The sequence below is a fragment of the Lepidochelys kempii genome, chromosome 9 (assembly GCF_965140265.1).
Source record: "Lepidochelys kempii isolate rLepKem1 chromosome 9, rLepKem1.hap2, whole genome shotgun sequence".
NCBI lineage: Eukaryota > Metazoa > Chordata > Testudines > Cheloniidae > Lepidochelys > Lepidochelys kempii.
The window spans coordinates 60,997,972-61,021,981 of NC_133264.1; the positions used below are offsets into that span (position 1 = coordinate 60,997,972).

General features: G+C 51.9%; 1 protein-coding gene across 1 annotated transcript in view; it reads left to right on the forward strand.

Moving 5' to 3' along the window:
• Positions 1-17,821, forward strand: part of XPNPEP2 (X-prolyl aminopeptidase 2) — a 37,701-nt gene extending 19,880 nt beyond the window's left edge. Inside the window, exons 9-21 of the mRNA XM_073360629.1 lie at positions 401-482; positions 1,087-1,282; positions 2,175-2,264; positions 2,395-2,504; positions 3,329-3,406; positions 3,911-3,982; positions 4,257-4,317; positions 4,848-4,917; positions 8,364-8,468; positions 9,055-9,114; positions 9,475-9,551; positions 17,396-17,494; positions 17,572-17,821. Coding sequence (XP_073216730.1) covers positions 401-482; positions 1,087-1,282; positions 2,175-2,264; positions 2,395-2,504; positions 3,329-3,406; positions 3,911-3,982; positions 4,257-4,317; positions 4,848-4,917; positions 8,364-8,468; positions 9,055-9,114; positions 9,475-9,551; positions 17,396-17,494; positions 17,572-17,772 — 1,301 coding nt within the window. The 3' untranslated portion in view covers positions 17,773-17,821. The remainder of the gene's footprint in view (positions 1-400; positions 483-1,086; positions 1,283-2,174; positions 2,265-2,394; positions 2,505-3,328; positions 3,407-3,910; positions 3,983-4,256; positions 4,318-4,847; positions 4,918-8,363; positions 8,469-9,054; positions 9,115-9,474; positions 9,552-17,395; positions 17,495-17,571) is intronic.
• The last annotated feature ends 6,189 nt before the right edge of the window (positions 17,822-24,010 follow it).

The following is a 24,010-nucleotide window of genomic DNA, read 5'->3' on the forward strand; positions in this document are numbered from 1 at the left end:
CCCAGCACCTGAACGGACGCCCCCAGTGCCCTTAGCACCACTCAGACCCTCCCAGCCCCCCAACAAACCCCCCAGTGTCCTCAGCACCACTCAGACCCTCCCAGCATACCAACAGCTGCCCTCAGTGCCCTTAGCACCACTCAGAGCAGCTTCCCTGCTGGGCATCCCACACCAAGCTGAGACTGCCTGCCCGGCCTGGCTGTTCACTGTTACGGGGTGAGATCAGGGCCCCTTGTGCTGGGCACTGTTCACCCATCCCAACAGATGGCACCACTCTAGTGTCACTTCGTGCCCATACCCTCTGCCAGCACTGCCCCAGGAACCCAGCGGGGAGCAACACTAGGGCAGGGCAGGCAACCTGGTGCGCAAGGGAGGGTCTGTAACACCTTTGTTCCTACAGGGCTCTTCAACCTCCGAGGAGATGACATCTCGTACAACCCTGTCTTCTACTCCTACGCACTGCTGACCACATCAGACATCAGGTACAGAGCAGCTCCCCATCCCAGCACTTCCCCTGGGGCCCGGGCTTGCTCCCTGAGCCCCTCTGAGCCTCAGCACATCCCCTGCGGACTGGCCCTCGGCTTCCCCATCCCTTCTGAGCCCCAACATGTCCTCTAGGTACCTGTCTAGCTCCCCCAGCCCCTCTGAGATCAAGAGTGTCCCCCAGGGATCAGACTGGCTCACCCAGCTCCTCTGAGCCCCAGCACTTCCCCCAGGGACTGTACCAGCTGCCCCATCCCCTCTGAGCCCATGAATCCTCCAAGGACTGGCCCCACATCCCCAATCCCTCTGGGTACCAGATCGGCTCCTCACCCCCTTTGAGCCCAAGCATATCTCCTGGGCACCAGCTCCCCCACATCCTCTGAGCCCCCTCATGTCCCCCAAGAACTGGCTCCCCAATTCCTTTGAGCCCCAGTGCATCTTCTGGGGACTGGGCCGGCTCCCCAATCCCCTTTGGGCTCTCTTCCCAGCGTTCAGGCTCCAGCCCCACTCCCTCCCCAGCCCTGATCTAGGGTGCTGGGCCTGCTGCTGCTGGACAGTGGTGGAGGCCACAGCTGAGCCCAGCCCGGTGCTCCTTCCCCCCAGTCTGTTTGTGGACAGCAGCCGCCTGAGCACGGAGGCGCTGCAGTCCCTGAGAGCACAGTGCCCGGGGCCCCTGTGCGTGCAGGTGGAGGAGTATGACCAGGTGCGAGCCAGGGTGCAGGCCTATGCCCAGGGAGACGTCCGGGTCTGGATTGGGACGGAATACACTACCTATGGGCTCTACGGAGTGATCCCCCAGGTAAGCGCCGGCCCCAGTCCTCCCAGTGCCAAGGGGATATGCCTTTGCCACCTCCTCTCTTCTGCATCTGCAGGACAGGCTGAGCCAGCCCCAGGCTGGAAGTGGCTTTGGCTAATCTGCCTGTGTGAGGGGCATCAGGGGTATCATTACCCATGTAAGGAGCTGGCATGCAAGAAGGGGACAGCAGTGATGTGCCTGCGTGTGCAAAGCTGGGGGGGTGGGGTGGAAGAGGCCCAGCATGTGCAAGAGAAGGGGGGTTAGGCCCCGGGTATGTGAGGGAAGTGGGGGTGAGAGGCCCCATGAGTGTGAGGGGAGGGAGTGAGAGGCCCAGTGTGTGTGAAGGGAAGGGGGTTGAGAGGCCCTGGATGTGTGAGGGGAGGTGGTTGAGAGGCCCCGGACATGTGACGGGAGGGGGCTGAGTGGTCCTGTCTGTGCAAGAGGAAGGGGGCTGAGAGGCCCTGGGTGCATGAGGGGAGGGGATTGAGAGGCCCTGGGTATGTAAGGGGAGGGGGGGTGAGAGGCTCTAGGTGTGAGGGGAGGGGGTTGAGAGACCCTGGGTGTGCAAGGGAAGGGGGTGAGAGGCCCCATGTGTGCAAGGGAAGGGGGGTTGAGAGGCCCCAGGTGTGCAAGAGGAGGGGTTGAGAGGTCCTGGGTGTGTGACTCACCACCCACGCCCCCCACCTCCTCCCCCAGAAACCAGCCAGTTCTTCTGCCAGGTGGTAAGTGCAGGGCCTGGAGCCGCCACTGGCCCCAGCTGGGCTGCTGTGTGCCAGCAGCTCAGGGGAATAGCCGTCCCCCTGCTCCCAGCACGCACAGGGCACTCAGGGGCAGCGTGGCTGGCAAGCCTCGCTCCTCTGGCCGGCTGACACCTGGCCCATCCTGCCCATTGCAGGACAAGCTTGTGGAAAGCAGCTACTCCCCCGTGATGATGACCAAGGCAGTGAAGAACGCCAAGGAGCAGGCGCTGCTGAGAGTGGCCCACGTAAGTGCTGGCAGGAGCTGGCTCTCCCTCTGCAGAGGGGCTGGCCCGGAAGTGGGGACTGGCTGACATGGGGAAGGGCCTGGTGCTTCTCTCACCTGGGAGAGTCAGGCTCCTGGTGGGTTGCCCCCAGGTGCGGGATGCCGTGGCCGTGATCCAATACCTGCTCTGGCTGGAGAAGAACGTTCCCAAGGGGTCGGTGGATGAATTCTCCGGCGCTCGCTATGTGGACAAGCTACGAAGGTCAGTACGAGCGTGACCCTTGCCTGGGCTCCAGCCTGGCAATTCCCACTCCCGCCCCTATGGGACATTGACTGAGCCACAGGCCTTGTGGGAGATGGGCCCATGGGGCAGGATCTGGCTCTGGGGCCCATGCTCCCCACGAGCCCTTAGTGACCAGAGAGGGAGTCGCTCTGTGTTGTTGACCCCGACGGTGAGCAGGGCATGGCCACGGCCACACAGGGATGCCTGCAGACCCCTGTGCCCTGCTAGGCAGCGCCGCATGGAGAGCGGGCAGGGCAAGCATTAGGGTGCCCATGGCCAGCATTCCACTGGCCGGGTTTATATAGATCAGCAGCACCCCCTAGTGGTGAGGCGATGTTGAAGTCTGATGGTGTCCTAGAGCCGAGCACTGGAAGAAAGAGGCTGATCACCCTTCCATTCCCTGGCAGCTACACACCGCCTGAGGGGAGAGCAGGCTCCAGGGAGCTGTGTGGGGGGGAGATGGTCAGGGTGAGCCCCAGCCTGCTGTGTCCTCCCTTCCCCAAACCACCCCCCAGACTGGGAACGAAGAGGAAGAAGCAATGCATGGCTCGGCAGGGAGGGGGATGGAGGGGAGGGGGAGACCAGAGAACCAATTGCCAGGGTCCAGCTAGATTATCCTTCCTCACACTCCATCTGCACCCTCTCCAGGGCTTGCTCTGACCTCTCCTGAGTCTGTAGGGCGCAACCATGTCCCCTGCCCTCCCAGTCCCTGGAGGCAGCCACACTGCCCCCTCCTCACCCCCAGGGGCCTGGCTGCACAGTCTCATCCCTCCCCCATTCCCGGGCTCCTTTCTCCTTTCCAGAGAGAAGGAGCACTGCAGGGGCACCAGCTTTGAGACCATCTCTGCCAGCGGGCTCAACGCAGCACTCGCCCACTACAGGTACCAGCGGAGCAGCCTCTCCAGGGACGGGATCAGTGCCGCTGGGACAGGCCCTGGCGCCCTCCACAACCGAGGCCTCCCCCACACTCAATGCCCACGGGACCAGGAATCTTTCAGCCAGCAGGGCAGGAGACAGAACTGCCCCAGGAGCTGGGCCCAGGTAGTGGGGGCTTCCTGCCCTAGAGAGGGGAGCCAGCTGCAGCCCTCTCAGAGCTGAATGCCATGCTCCTCTCAGCTCCCCACTGCACACATGGCACGTGGGGGGCCCTGCTGCTGCATGGTGGGGTGCTCCAATGCTGTGGTGAGGAGGGGGGGCATTCTTGGGGGAGGGGACCTGCAGAGCTTTCCCATTTCTATCTGTTGCTCCAGGCCCTCGGACTGGCCCGCCGTAGCATGTGAGCACATATGTGAGTGTACGCAAGCATGTACATGAGGGGGCTGTCGGGGTGTCCACTGGGGTTGTTAGCGGAATCTCTTGGTTACTGTGGGGTTTTTCCCTTTCAGTCCATCCAACATCAGCAGCCGAAAGTTGTCTGTGGATGAAATGTACCTGTCGGACTCCGGAGGGCAATATCTGTGCGTATGGCCTGGCCTCATGTTCATGCTGCCCCAGCTCTGTCCCCACAAGAACAGCACTAACCATGTCCAGAAAGAGGCAAACCATGGTGGTTGCACTGAGATGCCTTCCCCCAGGGTGTACCCAGCCCAGTGCCCCTCCAGTCCCACAGCGGGCAGGAGGACAGACAGGAGCTGCTCTGTCCGGCTCCGTGCTCTGCAGGCGGGGAGTCCCAGGCTCACAAAGTCATGGCCCGGCTCCTGGGGATGCTGCTGACTTTTCTTTCTGCTGCAGGGATGGAACCACGGATATAACCCGGACTGTCCACTGGGGAGAGCCCACCCCTTTCCAGAAGGTACTGAGCATGCCCCTATGTGGACCCCTTGCCCTTGGCCTGTGGCTGGGTCCCAGGCACCATCTGCTACAGTCCTGGACTGATGTGCACCTCTTGTGGGGGGGATGGCAAGGGCTCCCCACTCCCTGCCTGTGTCAGTAATAAGGGCCCTCTCCTCTTTCCATCCCTTGGCTCCCAGACACCAGCCCCTGGAGGGCCCAGAGGCAGCAGGACAGGACAGCACCCTGTTCAAATCCACAGCCAGCTTGAGTTTCACAGCCGCGGTAACACCACACCTTGAGACTTGAGACTTCATGGCGCCAGCTGGGACACGCCCACCTTCCCCTGCTACAGAAACACAGGCGCCACCACCTAGCTAGAGGAGAGTCTCCATTAGCTGCTAGCAGCCATAGGGCCCGCAGCGGAGCAATTCTGATGCCGTGCAGAAGAGGGGTTGTGAGTCTGCATGGACACCCTGCCCCCTTGCGTTGCCATCACTGCAGCCATGACAAGTGCTGCAGGTGGCCCCTGACTTGTTCTGTCCTATGCAGGAAGCATATACACGAGTGCTGATGGGAAACATCGACCTGGCCAGGCTCGTCTTCCCCTCCGAAACGTCAGGTAGGTGCCAAGCTGGGGACAGCCCTGCCCTGGGATCACTGGCTGCGCCCCATGCTGAGAACAAGGCCGGGGAGAACCTGAGAGTCAGTGCTCTGGGGCATAGTTGGCTTTTCAGATGGATCAACCCACCCAAGAGCCCTGGCATCTCAGTGGTGCTTGATCCAGGTGTTTTCTGTTGATGAGGGTTCCCTGGGGTTTTTGGTCTGTTACCCATGTAAATTAATCCAGTCCACAGAGATCTGAGAAAGTTCTCACATGCCCATGTTCTTGCCAGGCCCTCCTTTTCAATCTGTGCCTGCCATTTTTCTGCTTCTGTAAGTGTGAGAGAGCAAAATGCAACTGGCTTCCACTCAGAGCCACGTTGTGGCAATAGTACCCCACCTAGGCTGTAGCTTGTTTGCCTCCGCACTGAGCATTGTGAGCACATCATAGTACGTGAGAACTAGAGCTGTTGAGATCATTTCTTTTACCTTTTTAAAGGCAATTTCTTGGTTTGGCTCCCACAGCCAAGATGTGTTGGACTTTAACAGTTCGGTTGGAGGTTTTGTCTCTGCAGAAGGGTCTTGTAGGTATTGACCAGGGCAATGTACCATCCTCAGTACTCATCTCAGTTCTGGTACGTTTGTTGGTGCGTTCTATTCTCCAGTTGGTTCTACTTTCTCAGGGCTAGGACTGATTCCATCTTTGTTTATTGTCTGTCCCAAAATCTTGATTTAGGGTAGGTGAAAATGCACTTTTCCTTGTTTAGCTTCAGTCCAGAGTGACTGATTAGGCTGAGACCTTGGTTGCGGGATTTGTTGTGTTCTCCTATCAAAGACCCATAATGACATCCATGAAACCTACAGCTCCATTTGTGTTTGTTAGCAGTTCTGCCATCTTTCTTTGGAAACTTTCAGGTGCATTGGGAATCCCACAAGGTAACATTCAAAAGCAAAGTCCCCCAAAGGGTGTGATCAGTGAAGTCAGTTTAGCACTGTCTTTGGCTAAAGGAACTGGCCAGAATCTGCTCGAGGCATTCAGCTTGGAGAATACTGTACCTCCTTTCACTTTGAGGGGGAAGTTACCCAGTGCTGGAAGTTGGGTTACAGACGTCCGGGTTTCCCTGGACACAGCCTCTTTTTTGATTCTCCTTTCTCTTCTGGGGGGGGGTGTGTGTTTAAAAATAACAGGCAATGTCCAGGGGTTTTGCAGAGCAAACAAGCAGCAGCTCAGAAAGAGCCTCGATTGGTCCGCTTTCCGATTGGTCCCACCTCTGCATCTGCAGCTGATTGGTCCATTCCCCTGCAAGCCACAGCTGCTGGATCCTGCCCACGCAGGCGGTGTCCTAGCCCTGGGGAGGGGGTCCTGCAGGGAGGCGCTGATTGACGTTTGTTGCTGCATCCTGGGCTTGTGCCAGCTGCCCTGCCACCGTGACAGGGAGTGACACTGCCCCTCACTTCCAGTGAGTACCCCCGCTGCAGGTACCCCCTTCAGCACCCCCAACTGTACCCCATCTCCAGCTCCCCCTTCCCCTCCAACACCTCCCCTCTGGCAGTGTCCTCTTTTTGGGAACCTGAAATATGGCAACCCTAGTTGGGAGGATATATGTTTCTCTTACAACTGCTTCACTGAGTCTCTTAAGATCCACAACGATTTTTTTTTTTTTTAATTTTTCTTTGGACCACTGGAGCACACCATGCTGTTGTTTCAGAGATTTTCTGGTTTATGCCAATCTACACTATTCTCTTTAACTCAGTTTCCACTCTATGAAGTAACGGGATGGGAATCCTGTGATCTGTACGTACACTGTATGGTTCAGCATAGTCTCTTAAGGTTATTTGTACTGGATCCCCTTTCAGAAGTCCAATATCACCAAATAGTCCATCGAGTTCTTTCACCTTCCTCACTAGGCCCATCCTGGCAGCCATGCTGCGGCTGAGAAGGCTGCTGGTCTGTTGTCCTTTCTTCACATGTGCACTCTGAATGCAAAGCTTTTGTCTTTGTAAGTTGTTTCAGTGGGGGACTGGCCCATGCAGTTCTGAATCCCTCTAGGGCTAGACAGATTTTTGTAAGTCCCTTCTGAGATGACTGACTTCAGTTCCTGAGTCAGTTTTAAAATCAATAGTCTTGCTATGAATATTCAATTTCACTGCTTTGGTGCTGTCCATATCTTGTACCTGTATTGAATCTTTTGCCTCTGGCTGGACATGCATCATCTCTTGGGATAGGACTTTTTCCACACCTAATGCATGCAGGCTGGAATTTATCCCTCTGGAGTTCTCTCTTCTTGCCTCAGGGGCTTTATGATAATGGCTTTTAGTGCTCTCAGGTGTCTGTTTACAGTGTCTAAGCTAGTTTCAGGTTTCTGAAGATGCTCCAGCCTTTTGTTCTGCTGTTTGACTAGTTCAGAATACTTTACAAAAAGAAAAGGAGGACTTGTGGCACCTTAGAGACTAACCAGTTTATTTGAGCATCCGATGAAGTGAGCTGTAGCTCACGAAAGCTCATGCTCAAATAAATTGGTTAGTCTCTAAGGTGCCACAAGTCCTCCTTTTCTTTTTGCGAATACAGACTAACACGGCTGCTACTCTGAAACCTGTCAGAATACTTTGTTATCCGTAGCTACAGCTAGTCGTCTTCAGTTGTAGCTGCTGTGAAAGATTTTTATATGTTACCCCCATAATCAACTTGTCTCTGATATTTTCATGTTTTGCAGTTCCAAAATCACAGTTTTCAGCCTATGCATTCAAAGCTCTTATAAAACATCCACCATTTCCCCCAGTCCTTGAATTCTCTGGTGAAAATGTGGTTTTTCATGAGCCACATTTCTCTGAGGCATAAAGTATGCATCAAATATAGCCAGAGCCCTTTCCTTGTCATCTTTGTGACTGGCTTCAGTAAAGTCAAAGGATTTAAAGATATGCTCTGCCTGTTTCCCCACAGCGTAAATTAAAGTTTAATAATAAATAAATGTGTAGCAATTGGAAATCTTCCAAAATACTGCTTCCAGTCTGTCCCTTTGTCAAAGCTGAAGTTCTCGGGGGCATTGAAGTGTGGCATGTTGATGAGATCCTGCAACCTTTCTTCCTTTTCCCCTTCTGTTTGCAACCTTTGCTGCTTTGTTCCTTCTGTTTGTTCTCCTCTGGCATTAGTTTACTTCTGACACTATGTCATGTACTTCCTGTACATAGCAGCAGGGCTGCTTCTAGCAGGTCAGGCTTCTGTACCAGTTATTGACTGACCACAGAAATTCCTTCCCAGACAGAGACACAGCAGACCTGGTCACTGTAAGATCCTTTAATGCTCTGCCAGGTATGGCTAAGGTTAGCTTAAACAAGGTAGTACACACACACCGACACCCAGTGGGTGAACAGTATAATACAGTTTAGCATTCTGCTATGCAGGCAGGCGCACTGGGGATGGGCATGGCTTCTCCTCTGAGGACTTCTTGGCTTTTTGTGTTTCAGGGAGAGTGGTTGAGGCCTTCGCACGCCGAGCCTTGTGGGAGGTTGGACTCAACTACGGCCATGGGACTGGCCATGGCATCGGCAATTTTCTGTCTGTCCATGAGTGTAGGTGCTCTGCTCGTTGCCTGTCCCCAAGGGAAACACCACAAGGGCCTGTGCCCCTTGGCTCTCACCCCCACCCCTGGGAGTTTGGACTGAACAGGCACAGGGGAGCTGCGCCAACCGCTCTGCCTCACCCTTTCTCCCTGCTCCCATTGCTAGGCCAGTGTCTGTGATACAGGTGCCCTTTGCCCACCAAGAATTCTCAATCCCCTGCTGGCAACTGGATGCCCCACACCCTCCCAGTGACTTCGTCATGACCCCAGGGAGCACAGCACCTCTCATCACAGGGCCTGAAGGATACCAATGGCTGGGCAGTGTGGCAGCTCAGCCTGCTGGATGCCTGGCTGGCTCAAGAGGCCCAGCAGAGGGAATCGTCTGGGGGTGCCAGGGGGTGAAGGGTTGCTAAGCAGGCTGGGCTCTGGGTAGATTCACGATAAGCAGAGGTCCCCAGGCCCTATGCATGTGGAAGGTGCAGCCTGCTCTCCACTAGACCCTGCTTATGGAGGAGGGAGAGGATGTCTCCAGTCTCAGGGCTCATCCTGCTCCAGCATCCAGAAGGAGAAATAAACTTGGCATCTTCTCCCGGCAGGGCCAGTGGGATTCCAGTCCAACAACGTGCCCTTGGTCAAAGGGATGTTCACGTCCATAGGTACGCATGTCCCTCACAACCCCTGTACCAGTACCCCTGTGCCCCGAGACGTGGGCTCTTGTGCCTTCTACTCTCAGGCAGCATTGCCCTTCATGAAATCCCCCAGACCCCATGCCTCCATGACATGACATGCATCCAGGACCCCATGGCAGTCCTAGGCACTTGCCAGGGCTAGGGGGTGGGGGGTAGTGCTGTGGGACAGGGCCCTGGTGTCTAGCTTGTGGCCTGGAGGTATTTGGGGAAGTGGGAATCATGCAGCTGGAGCTCTGTGATCCCAGGGGTGTGAGAGAGACCCCAGTTACAGTGTGACAGGGTTGTCAGGGCTCTGGATTCACTGACCTCCCTGTGTCTGCTCCCCAGAGCCCGGTTATTACCAGGAGGGTGAGTTTGGAATCCGCATTGAAGACGTGGCACTGGTGGTGGAAGCTCAGACCAAGGTGATTAATCTTCCTCACCCCTGATGGGACAGGCCTTGCTGAATGCATCACTGGTCGGCAGCCACCTTCCCTTCCCTCCTTCCCTGCACTTTCTCCCTCAATTCTAGAGGGCTGGGCCAGACTTGGAGCCCAGGTGAGGGTAAAGGGATTTGAGGACTTAGCCAAGTGACAGCTCATAAGAACATAAGAAAGGCCATACTGGGTCAGACCAAAGGTCCATCCAGCCCGGTATCCTGTCTACCAACAGTGGCTAATGCCAGGTGCCCCAGAGGGAGTGAACCTAACAGGTAATGATCTAGTGATCTCTCTCCTGCCATCCATCTCCACCGTCTGACAAACAGAGGCTAGGGACACCGTTCCTTACCCATCCTGGCTAATAGCCGTTCATGGATTTAACCTCCATGAATTTATCCAGTTCTCTTTTAAACCCTGTTATAGTCCTAGCCTTCACAACCTCCTCAGGGAAGGAGTTCCACAGGTTGACTGTGCGCTGAGTGAAGAAGAACTTCCTTTTATTTGTTTTAAACTTGCTACCCATTAATTTCATTTGGTGGCCCCTAGTTCTTATATTATGGAAACAAGTAAATAACTTTTCCTTATTCACTTTCTCTACACCACTCATGATTTTCAAAAACAGAAAAGGAGTACTTGTGGCACCTTAGAGACTAACCAATTTATTTGAGCATAAGCTTTCATGAGCTACAGCTCAGCTCACGAACGCTTATGCTCAAATAAATTGGTTAGTCTCTAAGATGCCACAAGTACTCCTTTTCTTTTTGCGAATACAGACTAACACGGCTGCTACTCTGAAACTCATGATTTTATATTCCTCTGTCATATCCCCCCTTAGTCTCCTCTTTTCCAAGCTGAAAAGTCCTAGCCTCTTTAATCTCTCCTCATATGGGACCAGTTCCAAACCCCTAATCATTTTAGTTGCTCTTTTCTGAACCTTTTCTAATGCCAGTATGTCTTTTTTGAGATGAGGGGACCACATCTGTACTCAGTATTCAAGATGTAGGTGTACCATGGATTTACATAAGGGCAATAAGATATTCTCTGTCTTATTCTCTATCCCTTTTTTAATGATTCCTAACATCCTATTTGCTTTTTTGACTGTCTGCCGCTGCACACTGCGTGGATGTCTTCAGAGAACTATCCACGATGACTCCAAGATCTTTCTCCTGATTAGTTGTAGCTAAATTAGCCCCCATCATATTGTTTATATAGTTGGGGTTATTTTTTCCAATGTGCATTACTTTATATTTATCCACATTAAATTTCATTTGCCATTTTGTTGCCCAATCACTTAGTTTTGTGAGATCTTTTTGAAGTGCTTCACAGTCTGCTTTGGCCTTAACTATCTTGAGCAGTTTAGTATCATCTGCAAACTTTGCCACCTCACTGTTTACCCCTTTCTCCAGATCATTTATGAATAGGTTGAATAGGATTGGTCATAGGACTGGCCCTTGGGGAACACCACTAATTACCCCTCTCCATTCTGAAAATTTACCGTTTATTCCTACACTTTGTTCCCTGTCTTTCAACCAGTTCTCCATCCATGAAAGGATCTTCCCTCTTATCCCATGACAACTTAATTTACGTAAGAGCCTTTGGTGAGGGACCTTGTCAAAGGCTTTCTGGAAATCTAAGTACACTATTTCCACTGGATCCCCCTTGTCCACATGTTTGTTGACCCCTCAGAGAACTCTAATAAATTAGTAAGACATGATCTCTCTTTACAGAAACCATGTTGACCTTTGTGCAACAATTTATGTTCTTCAATATGTCTGACAATTTTATTCTTTACTACTGTTTCAACTAATTTGCCCGGAACTGACGTTAGACTTACTGGTGTAATTGCCAGGATCACCTCTAGAGCCCTTTTTAAATATTGGCGTTACATTAACTATCTTCCAGTCATTGGGTACAGTAGCTGATTTAAAAGACAGGTTACAAACCATAGTTAATAGTTCTGCAATTTCACATTTGAGTTCTTTCAGGACTCTTGGGTAAATGCCATCTGGTCCCGGTGACTTGTTACTGTTAAGTTTCTCAATTAATTCCAAAAACTCCTCTAGTGTCATTTCAATCTGTGACAATTCCTCAGATTTGTCCCCTACAAAAGACAGCTGAGGTTTGGGAATCTCCCTAACATCCTCAGCTGTGAAGACTGAAGCAAAGAATTAATTTAGTTTCTCCATGACTTTATCGTCTTTAAGTGCTCCTATCTCGATCATCCAGAGGCCTCACTGGTTGTTTAGCAGGCTTCCTGCTTCTGATGTACTTAAAGAACATTTTGTTATTACCTTTTGAGGTTTTGGCTAGCTGTTCTTCAAACTCCTTTTTGGCTTTTCTTATTACATTTTTACATTTAATTTGGCAGTGTTTATGCTCCTTTCTATTTACCTCAGTAGGATTTGACTTCCACTTTTTAAAAGATGCCTTTTTATCTCTCACTGCTTCTTTTACATGGTTGTTAAGCCACGGTGGCTCTTTTTTACTTCTTTTACTGTGTTTTTTAATTTGGGGTATACATTTAAGTTGAGCCTTTATTATGGTGTCTTTGAAAAGTGTCCATGCAGCTTGCAGGGATTTCACTCTAGTCACTGCAAAAAGAACAGGAGGACTTGTGGCACCTTAGAGACTAACACATTTATTTTAGTCTCTAAGGTGCCACAAGTCCTCCTGTTCTTTTTGCAGATACAGACTAACACGGCGGCTACTCTGAAACTCTAGTCACTGTCCCTTTTAATTTCTGTTTAACTAACCTCCTCAGTTTTGCGTAGTTCCCCTTTCTGAAATTAAATGCCACAGTGTTGGGCTGTTGAGGTGTTCTTCCCGCCACAGGAATGTTAAATGTTATTATATTATGGTCACGGTTTCCAAGTGGTCTTGTTATAGTTACCACTTGGACCAGATCCTGCGCCCCACTCAGGACTAGATCGAGAGTTGCCTCTCCCCTTGTGGGTTCCTGTACCAGCTGCTCCAAGAAGCAGTCATTTAAAGTATCGAGACATTTTGTCTCTGCATTTTGTTCTGAGGTGACATGTACCCAGTCAATATGGGGATAATTGAAACCCCCCACTATGACTGAGTTTTTTTATTTTTCACTAGGAGGGTGGTGAAACACTGGAATGCGTTACCTAGGGAGGTGGTGGAATCTCCTTCCTTAGAGGTTTTTAAGGTCAGGCTTGACAAAGCCCTGGCTGGGATGATTTAACTGGGAATTGGTCCTGCTTTGAGCAGGGGGTTGGACTAGATGACCTCCTGGGGTCCCTTCCAACCCTGATATTCTATGATTCTATGATTCTATTTTGATAGCTTCTCTAATCTCCCTTAGCATTTCATCGTCACTATCACTGGCCTGGTCAGGTGGTCGATCACAGATCCCTACTGTTATATTCTTATTAGAGCATGGAATTACTATCCATAGAGATTCTATGGAAGATGTGGATTCATTTAAGATTTTTATTTCATTTGATTCTACATTTTCTTTCACATATAGTGCCATTCTCTCCCCCCCACCCCACATGACCTGTTCCGTCCTTCCGATATATTTTGTACCGTAGAATGATTGTGTCCCATTGATTGTCCTCACTTCACGAGGTTTCTGTGATGCCTATTATATCAATATCCTCCTTTAACAGGAGGCACTCTAGTACACCCATCTTATTATTTAGACTTCTAGCATTTGTGTACAAGCACTTGAAAAACTTGTCACTGTTTATTTGTCTGCCCTTTTCTGATGTGTCAGATTCTTTATGTGAATGTTTCTTGTCTGATCTGGCCCATACTTTGTGCTCTTTCATCCTCTCCTCCTGACTAAACCCTAGAGAATCTCTATCAATAGACTCTCCTCTAAGAGAAGTCTCTGTCCGATCCACGTGTGCCTCTGCAGCAATCGGCTTTCCCCCATCTCTTTGTTTAAAAACTGCTCTGCAACCTTTTTAATGTGAAGTGCCAGCAGTCTGGATCCACTTTGGTTTAGGTGGAGCCCATCCTTCCTGTATAGGTTCCCCCTATCCCCAAAGATTCCCCAGTTCCTAAAAAATCTAAACCCCTCCTCTCTACACCATCGTCTCATCCACGCATTGAGACTCTGAAGCTCTGCCTGCCTACCTGGCCCTGCGCGTGGAACTGGAACCATTTCTGAGAACGCCACCACAGAGGTCCTGGATTTCAGTCTCTTTCCTAGCAGCCTAAATTTGGCCTCCAGGACGTCTCTCCTACTCTTCCCTACGTCATTGGTACCTACATGTATCACGACCACCGGCTTCTCCCCAGCACTACATGTAAGTCTACCTTCGCACCAGGCAGGCAAGTCACCATACGGTTCTCCCGGTCATCACAAACCAGCTATCTAGGTTTCTAATGATCGAATCTCCCATTACTAACACCTGCCTTTTCCTAATGACTGGAGTTCCCTCCCCCGGTGAGTTAACCTCAGTGCGAGAGGATACCCCAACTTCATCTGGAAGGAGGGTCCCAACTATGGAAAGGTTTCCCTCTCTTCCTGTTGACTGCTCTCCTTCTCTGGGCCTTTCATCCTCCTTAATAGCTGTCTGACCAGAGGTGGGACAAATCTGCAGTGTCCCGGAAAGCCTCATCAACATACCTCTCTGCCTCCCTTAGCTCCTCCATTTCCGCCACCCTGGCCTCCGAAGCCCGTACGCGGTCTCTGAGGGCCAGGAGCTCCTTGCACCGAATGCACACATATGCCACCCGCCCACAGGGCAGGTAATCATACATGCTACACTGAGTGCAATAAACAGGATAGCCCCCACTCTGCTGCTGGGCTTCTGCCTGCATTTTCTCCTACAGTTACCTAGGTTAATGATAGGGTTTTTGTTTAAATCAAGAAGTTTTGATTATAGTTTAGTATAAAGGTTTTAAAGAATGGCAAGTGTATCTTGCCCCCTTCCCACTCTCCTTCCAAAGTCCCTCTCCAAACTCCCTGTTAGCGGCTCCTGTTTGCAAAGCTCCCTGGTTGTTTGCTCACTGCTTTATGAGTTCCCTACCAGGTGCTTAGCAATGGCTCGGGGAAGGGTGTGTGAGGCCAGAGATGTCTAAGAGTTCTTCTCTAGGAATTATTCTGGGGTAGTTCTCTGGCCTGTGCTATACAGGGAGTCAGACTGGATGGTCACAATGGTCCCTTCTGGCCTTGGAGTCTATGAGACTCTGAACACACAGGAGATGGAGTGTGTACTTATTCATGTTCTTGGGCAGATCATCAAAGAGCTCAACTTGCTGGCTGCAGGATCAGCATGGCCTGGCTGTGCGTGCTGGGGTCTGGGTGGGGCAGAGGGACCCAGCTGCGCATGCCGGCGTCTGGGTGGGGGCAGCGGGGCCTGGCTGTGTGACCCGGGGTCTGTGTGGCAGGATGGGGCCCTGTAGCGTGTGTGCAAAATGACAGCCCTTGTGCCCCGCTGCACCCACCAGCCAGGGAGTGCTGGGGCACTAGGTAGGGCACCAGGAAGACCAGATAGGTGTCTAGCTGGATTTGGTCTCCTGGCATTTTAAAACCATGTGTTAAACCAATGCCACTGAGTCAGTGTGGGTCTTGTGAGCCCCAAAAGGTATCCACACATGAGACTTCAACAGAATCAGTGAACTCGGTGCCACTTTGCCAGCATCCCCGGGAGAGGCTGCAGCACGGACGTGGAGGGCGCAGTGAGGGCTGGGATTGAGCCGATCACAGCTCAGAGCACATTGTGTGCAGAGCAGGAGCCAAGAGTAGTAGCCCTCACCCTCAGTGGTGTTATGGAGGCTTGGCAGCCCCAGGTGTGAGAGCAGGACAGGCCACACTGGGCTGTAGGGAGTGTGGCAAATGGAAGCACGTTGGAAGGGAGAGGCGGTGAGCTGTGGCAGGGCAGGCACCTCTTGCTCAACGCAAACACACCTGTCTCAGCCGTCCAGCCACAGGAAGAGGAGAAACAGCCACGTAAGCTTGACCCAGACAGGCAGTGAGGTGTGGAAAAGCACGGGTGGGTCAGCTTGGGAGTGAGCAGAGAGGAAACACCAGGGAGCAAAGAGCAGAGCTGGAGAAAGGAACCTGGTGGGATCCCAAAAGGGAGCCACCATGTAGGTGGGACCGGGTCCGGAACCATGACAGAGATGCACTGCTAGGAAGGCAGTTCCTCAGCACAACTCACTGGGCTGGGCCAAGGGGGCGAGGCACTGGAAGGAGCCAGAGCTAGGAAAGGAAGAGACCAGGGAGCTGAGCTGTTTCCAGGCCAGGTTGCAGCAGAGCCCAGACTGGGATCAGCGAAGGAGCCTGCAGTGGGAAAGGTGTGACGGCTCCTTTCACAAGAACACCCCGGGCCGGGAAGGAGAGCGAAGGGACCATAGCTCAGGCAAGGGCCAAAAGTCACGACTGACAAAATAGCCACAGCCCCCCAGAGCTGCTCCCAGCTGGCATTACACTGACTCACAGGCTGCGGAGAGGGAGCTGATGCCTAGCCCCGGTCACACAGCGCTGATAGCAGAGTCCAGCTGTACGATGGTTCTGTGGAGCTGTATGCAGGGGGACACTCCTGCTGGGTCAGATACTGGGGATGATGCATGGGCTGGAGAGAGCCCAGCAGGACTCATGAGTCCCAGGGAGTCTGCAGAACCAGCCACCTGAGAACCCCCCTTTTCCTTGTCCCCCGAGCCCATTTGCTCTGGAGTCCCTGAGCGCTGAGCAGCCCCAGGTCAGAGTTACTTGGAGCAGAGCTGCAGGGGCGGCTGTACACATGTGCTCCAGGGAGTCTGGCTGTCCATGAGCGGTCAGCAAGGCTTGGCTAGTTGGCCCCTCCCCTGAGGCCAGGCTGGAGGAGGGGAAGGAGCGGTTGCCCCTACTTTGTCTGCATGGAAGGGCTGTCCTGCTAGGTCCTGCATGCCATGCTTCCAGCCACTGAGCATCCCCAATAGGCACTGGCCTCTGCACTAAGCCATGCCCCATTCCTCCCAGTTGGGCTGGATGAGAGGGTGCGTGGTTACCAACAGTAGGGAGATGCTCTGTCTTCTTGCCATGGTTAGAGGGAAGGGAGGGAGGTTCACACTGGCTCAGATGTGGGAGAGGCCTGGGTGCTAATCGCGTGGGGAGAGGCTGTGACTCACCTAAATCAGAGCCTGTAACAGTGGCAGCTAAGAGACATGGCCAAGGTCACACAGGAAGTCTGTGGCAAAGCAGGGAATTGACCCCAGGTCTCCCATGTTGGCGAATGACAAACCCTTGGGCCAGCCTCCTTCTCCAGTGGCCAGAGGCAGCAAAGCTAGGTGCCCACCTGTGCCTCTAGCGCCTGAGCAACACCACAGGGCCCAGCAGCAGCCTCGCAAACCTCGGGTGAACTCTAGCCATGGGCGGGACAATGTGTCACCCAGGGAGCTGCTCCGGCCCAGCCCATTTGCAACGCAGCTGGCCCAGGGACTGGGGGTCTGCAGTGACCTTGTCCCGTCTGCGAAATGGGGAGATGCTTTGGTGGGGGGCGAGAGGAGGCTGCAGAGAGCGAAGGGCGGGCAACACCCAGGCAGACGGAGACCAGTCAGTGGAGGAGGCACTGGGATTTGAAACCCCCACGTGTGGGTTTTTAGCTTCGTGCACCTTTCCCTTGGCCACAGGGCACAAGGGAGTGGGGCCTGTCTCTCAAGCCAGGTCCTGACCACGTGGCACAGAGCTAGGCACTTCATGACACGCGGCAGAGAGTGAGGGGTGTGGTGGCAGATGAGTGAGGCTGTGGCACTGGGGCCATGACACGCTGTGAGGAGGAGGAGGTCAGGGCTCAGGAGGGCCGGCAGGGTGTAAACAGCAGCCTGGGAGGGGTGGTGGGCTCGGTCCCCTCACTCTCTCTCTCCTGCTGCAGCATGGGGCAGGGGAGAAGGCCTACCTGACCTTCGAGGTGGTGTCTCTGGTGCCCTATGACCGGAACCTCATCGACATCAGCTTCCTGTCTGAGCACCAGGTGAGTGGGGGCTCTCGGGGCAGGCTGGGGCTGCCCATCACGCCTACCGCTCATGGCCTTCTCCTGTCTGGTTGCAGATCCAGTATCTCAACACGTACTATGAGACCATCCGCCAGCGCGTGGGGCCAGAGCTGCAGAGACAGCAGCTGGAGGAGGAGTACGAGTGGCTGAGGAGGAACACACAGCCCTTCTCACGGGGCACGCTGGTGGCCGCCTCCCTGGGCACCCTGGCAATCACCTCTCTGGTGTCTGCGCTCCTGCCTGACAGACAGGCCTGAGGGATACTCCGCCCCCAACCACCCAGCCAAGTCTAACCCCCCCCCCCCCCCCCCCCCCCCCCGCTGTAAGCCAGTCTCCCAGCCCCTTTTCCAGGCAGTCTGTGGTTTGTTTGTTTTTCTCACCCTCAGCCTTGTTACCTCACTTCCTTTTTAGCTTATGATTAAAAACAAGTAACCTCCGGGCAGGGGGTTGAGAGCTTCCCCTTGTGCTGCTGCGCCCTCAGGGTGTGGGGCTTGGCTGTGGCATGCACAAACGAGCAGGGTTGGTGTGCGTGTGTCAAGCCAGCGGTTGCATTAATGGGGCTGACGCATGCAGGGAGGGACGCTGGTGCGGGGGCTGAGCTGAGGTACCTGTGCAAGGCTTCTGCATGCAAGCGCTTGTGGCACTGGTGGGCGCGTGTATATGTGTAGTGCTGGTGTGTGCAGGGCGGGGGGGGAGCATGTGTGCAGGACTGCTGCATGCACCTGGGCATCCATGTACAGGTCTGGGGCACAACAGCCTGCCAACGGGCAAGTGTCAGTGAAGCACTGAATTCTGTGGAGAGGGAGGCTGACGTGGCCGGCCCAGATGCATGTGGAACCTAGGCTGGCTGACGGGACAGATTCCAAATTCACCCTACATAGCAGCATTGTGTCATCACTTCCTGGGCCTGCCTTTAGTTTAGGGCCCACTTGTGTCCCCCCTGCTAGACTGCCAGCTCCACCCCAGTGTCCACCTTTCCAGGCAGGGCCTGCCCTCTCCAACCTCCCTGCTAATTTCCAAAGGCTCATCCCTTCCCTAGCCTCCTCCCATGCCTGCCACAGTTAGGGTAGCCCAGTCTCTGGTACAGGCCCAGATTTGAACCCAACAGGCGATGTAAAGACCTGGGGCCTGATTCTCCATCGCTCTGTCCCTGTATTTCAGACAGGGTGTTAGAGTAGCTTTAAGCCACCTTTGAACACCAGGGCCTCACATCTTGTGCACATTGGGCGTGCGTGCTCCCATCCTGACAATAGTGACTGACACCCACTTTGCACTAGTGCAAATGACCAGGGTAATGGAAAATCAGGTCCCATGTATTCTGGGGAAGTGCAGGGACTGCCTGGACCTGATGTAAATTAGAGCAGCCTCAGGGCTGCTCTCACACACAGCTCTCCCTGGTCATGCCCCGATCCACCCCCTGAAACAGGCCTGGGATCAGGGCAGCAGAGAGCCTGTAGACCAGTGCCATACCAGTGGTGATTCTCCAATGCATGGGGAATCCCAGAAGCCTCTTTCTGTTTCAATCCAGTTTAACGTCCCTTATACTGCCACAGTGGCAGGTGGGAGGGGTAGGGGGGCAGAGAGCCCCTGAAAACCAGGCCCCTGACATGGACTCTGGCTATAGCACTGTTGTTAGCATCCCAGGGATCCCAGCTCCCTGTAAATAATGCTGGGAGGCTAAAGACACGTGAGGAAGCAGGGAGACCCACCTGCCCCACAGCTGGCTGCCCTGACTGAATGGGCTGTCCTGCTTGGGTGGCCGTTTCCTTGACTCCCCACTAATTATTTCACACACACTAGGGATGGGCAGGAAGTGTTCATCAAAAGATGGAGCAATCCCCCCGTAGTCTTTTTTTAAAATCTCATGGTTGGGAGGGGCGGTAGTCTCATGATTTTTGATCTCTTGAGAGTGGCAAAGCTGATATACTCTCCCCTGCCCCTCCCACTGCAGACTAGCACATGGGCGGGGGGAGCAGCATAGAGGGGGTGGGCTTGCGGATGCCAGCAGAGAGGGAGGGACAGCGGAGATGGGAAGAAGGGGGCTAATAGAGCAAGGAGGCAATTACCCACCTGCAGACGTTGGGCCAGTTTCTAAAGCCATCAGCTCTAAGCCGTCTTTGTGCCTCCCAGATGCCATGCTGCTCGAGAGGCTGGCGTGGCACCTGGCACAGGTCAAATCAGCCCCGGAGAAGCAGATGGCAGGGTCACGTGGATAGGACACTGGTCTGGGAGTCAGGAGATCTGGGTTTCTTCCTGGCTCTGCTGCTGAGGCTTGGGCAAGTCACTTCTCCTCCTTGGTTTCCCTTGCGGAACTTGCAATATAAAGAAACCTGAGGGCGCAGGGAGCAGTGTGAGAGAATGCAATGCAAATGCCCCTGAGCAAGGTCCCATGGCAAGGTGTGTTTTCCTGTATTTATCCATTCCTTCTCTTCTAGTTTCTTTACAGTCTACCTCATTGTTAACATACAATGCCACACCACCTTTACGGCTGTCTTTACCAAACAATACAATACAATCCCTTCTATACCTGTGCTCCAGTTATCACTACTAGTCCACCATGTTTCCATTATCCCTCTATATGACATACCAGGGCACAATCCAGGCTGGGGAGCGGCAGCTTTGTCCCCCCTGCCCTGCAACCTTGGGTGCCTTCCAATGCCTTGCTGAAGTAGCTCCCACTTGGACCACTCCAGCCAGCTACACTCTGGCTCTCACCAGCCTTGGTTACACCGCAGGGTGAGCCCTGCACACCCCCAGCCCTGCATCTCCCCCCAGAGATGTATGTCCTGTACTGCCCAGCCCTCAGCTGGACAGTGCAAAATATATTAAGTCCATTATTCCTTTAAAAGGAATAATATGCCATTTTATTATCTTAAATAGAGTTACCCAGACGCTTCAGCTTGAGCACCTTGGATTAGATAAAGCAATAAAAACAGGTTTATGAACTACAAAGAGAGATTTTGAGTGAGTACAAGCAATGAGGCATAAAAGTCAGAAATGTTTACAAGAAAAATAAAGATAAATTGCTTAAATTAAACTATATTAAAGTCAAGCAAAATTTCTCACCACGTGCTTCCAGCACGATTACTGACCAAACTCTTCAGGTCAGGACCCCATCCCCACCAACAGCTGTTTTCCTAGGTGTGATGCCAGAGAGACAGGGACACACAGAGGGGCAGGGGGGTTGCCTTGGGCTGTTTGCCCCTTCTTTTTATAGTTTCAGTCTCCCCTCTTGAAAACCGTTTCCAGCTGGGCACTAGGAGACAAAGTCTGCGTGGAAGGATGTTCTCTGCTGTTTCTTCTTCACCTGTTTGATCTGCCTTTGTTTTCCCTTCCTGCTTGCTGACTCTGTTTACTGCTTACACGCAAATTAAGGCAAACACACTCCTTGGTTCAAAACAAACAGACCTCTTTTGCTTGGGCAAGATTGTGCGGTTTGGAACATAGATTCATAGATATTAAGGTCAGAAGGGACAATTATGATAATCTACATGTGTTAACACCATACAGGGGAATCTTATAACTTTACATACAGTGTTGCCACGCACTTTATCAGAATAATACTGACCAGCAAATTATGAGTTTTCAAATGATCCCTTACAAGGCATACCTTGTACAAAGATTGCAACAGTGCATAGGGTGTGAATACAGGAGTGTATTCTGTCACACTAGAATATCTAGTTTCACTGCAATGTGATGTGGCCATAAAAAAGGCTAATGCAACCCTAGGATGCCTCAGTCGAGGTATGTCCAGTAGAGACAGGGAAGTGTTAGTACCATTATACAAGGCACTGGTGAGACCTCATCTGGAATAGTGTGTGCAGTGCTGACCTCGTGTTGAAGAGAGATGAATTCAAACTGGAACAAGTGCAGAGAAGGGCTATTAGGATGATCCAAGGAATGAAAAACCTACCTTATGAGAGGAGACTCAAAGAGCTTGGCTTGTTTAGCCTTACAAAATGGCATGATTATCCCTCTGATGTATTTATAGAGAACAAACACTAGAGAGGAAGAAGAGGTATTTAAGTTAAGAACCAATGCTGGATATAAACTGGCCATCAACAAGTTTAGGCTTGAAATTAGAGGAAAGTTTCTAACTTTCAGAGGAGTGAAGTTCTGCGACAGCCTCCCAAGGGGAATAGTAGGGGCATAGGCACCAACTCCGTGGGTGCTCTGGGGCTGGAGCACTCAGAAAAAAATAGTGGGTGCTCAGCACCCAACAGCAGCCAACCACCGATCAGCTGTTCAGCGGACTCCATCAGCTCCCCCCTTTCTCACCCCCAGCGCCTCTGTGACCGGGGTCCCAGTGGGGGCCAGCTGTGGTCACTCAAATAGGGTGAATTGCAAAGAATGGGACAGACAATCCCCGTAAAGCTGGTGGATATTCCAATACTCAGATTTACCAAGCCAGCGTAAAACAGCTTCTTTATTACCTTACTGGTTACTCAGAAACCCAAGCAACATAGTTCCCTTAAAGTGATCCAGCCTCAGGCCTCCATCCAGGTACCCACGTCAAATACGATGAAAATTTCTGTAAACCTTATTTCATCATATAAAAGAAAAGGTTCTACCAATCCCAAAGGATCGAACATATTACCTCCCAGGTTGTCAAGCTTCCTTCCCCACTCTGAAATCGAGGGTACAGATGTGGGAACCTGCATGAAAGACCCCCTAAGTTTATTCTTACCAGCGTAGGTTAAAAACTTCCCCAAGGTACAAACTTTGCCTTGTTCTTGAACCCTATGCTGCCACCACCAAGCATTTTAAACAAAGAACAGGGAAAGAGACCACTTGGAGACGTCTTTCCTCAAAATATCCCCCCAAGCCCTACACCCCCTTTCCCGGGGAAGGCTTGATAATAATCCTCACCAGTTGGTATAGGTGAACACAGACCCAAACCCTTGGATCTTAAGAACAATGAAAAATCAATCAGTTTCTTAAAAGAAAAATTTTAATTAAAGAAAAGGTAAAAGAATCACCTCTGTAAAATCAGGATGGTAAATACCTTACAGGGTAATCAGATTCAAAACATATAGAGAATTCCTCTAGGCAAAACCTTAAGTTACAAAAAGACACAAAAACAGGAATATACATTCCCTCCAGCACAGCTTATTTTACCAGCCATTAAACAAAAGGAAATCTAACGCATTTTCTAGCTAGATTACTTACTAACTTAACAGGAGTTGGAAGGCTTGCATTTCTGATCTGTTCCTGGCAAAAGCATCACACAGACAGACAGAACCCTTTGTTTCCCCCTCTCCAGATTTGAAAGTATCTTGTCCCCTCATTGGTCATTTTGATCAGGTGCCAGCGAGGTCACCTTAGCTTCTTAACCCTTTACAGATGAAAGAGTCTTGCCCCTGGCCAGGAGGGATTTAAAAGCACTGTATACAGAAAGGTGGTTACCCTTCCCTTTATATTTATGACACAGGTTCATGAATGTTTCAGATCTTACCCAAATACACGATACAGCCAATTCTTATTAACTAAACTAAAATTTATTAAAAAACAAGAGAGAGAGAGAGAGTATGTTTAAAATATCAATATACATACAAGCGGCAAAGAGTCCTGTGGCACCTTATAGACTAACAGACGTACTGGAGCATAAGCTTTCGTGGGTGAATACCCACTTCGTCGGATGCATGTAGTGGAAATTTCCAGAGGAAGGTGTAAATATGCAAGCAAGAATCAGGCTAGGGATAACGAGGTTAGTTCAGTCAGGGAGGAGGAGGCCTTCTTCTAGCAGTTGAGGTGTGAACACCAAGGGAGGAGAAACTGCTTTTGTAGCTGGCGAGCCATTCACAGTCTTTGTTTAATCCTGAGCTGATGGTGTCAAATTTTCAAATGAACTGAAGCTCAGCAGTTTCTCTTTGAAGTCTGGTCCTGAAGTTTTTTTTGCTGCAGGATGGCTACCTTTAAATCTGCTCTTGTGTGTCCAGGGAGGTTGAAGCATTCTCCTACAGGTTTTTGTATCTTGCCATTCCTAATATCTGATTTGTGTCCATTTATCCTTTTACGTAGGGACTGTCCAGTTTGGCTGATGTACATAGCAGAGGGGCATTGCTGGCACATGATGGCGTATATTACATTGGTGGATGTGGAGGTGAATGAACCGGTGATGGTGTGGCTGATCTGATTAGGTCCTGTGATGGTGTCGCTGGTGTAGCTATGTGGGCAGAGTTGGCATCGAGGTTTGTTGCATGGATTGGTTCCTGAGTTCGAGTTACTATGTTGTGGTGTGTAGTTGCTGGTGAGAATATGCTTCAGGTTGGCGGGTTGTCTGTGGGCAAGGACTGGCCTGCCTCCCAAGGCTTGTGAAAGTGAGGGGTCGTTGTCCAGGATGGGTTGTAGATCACTGATGATGCGTTGGAGAGGTTTTAGCTGAGGACTGTATGTGATGGCCAGTGGAGTTCTGTTGATTTCTTTCTTGGGCTTGTCTTGCAGCAGAAGGCTTCTGGGTACAGTCTGGCTCTGTTGATCTGTTTCCTTATTTCC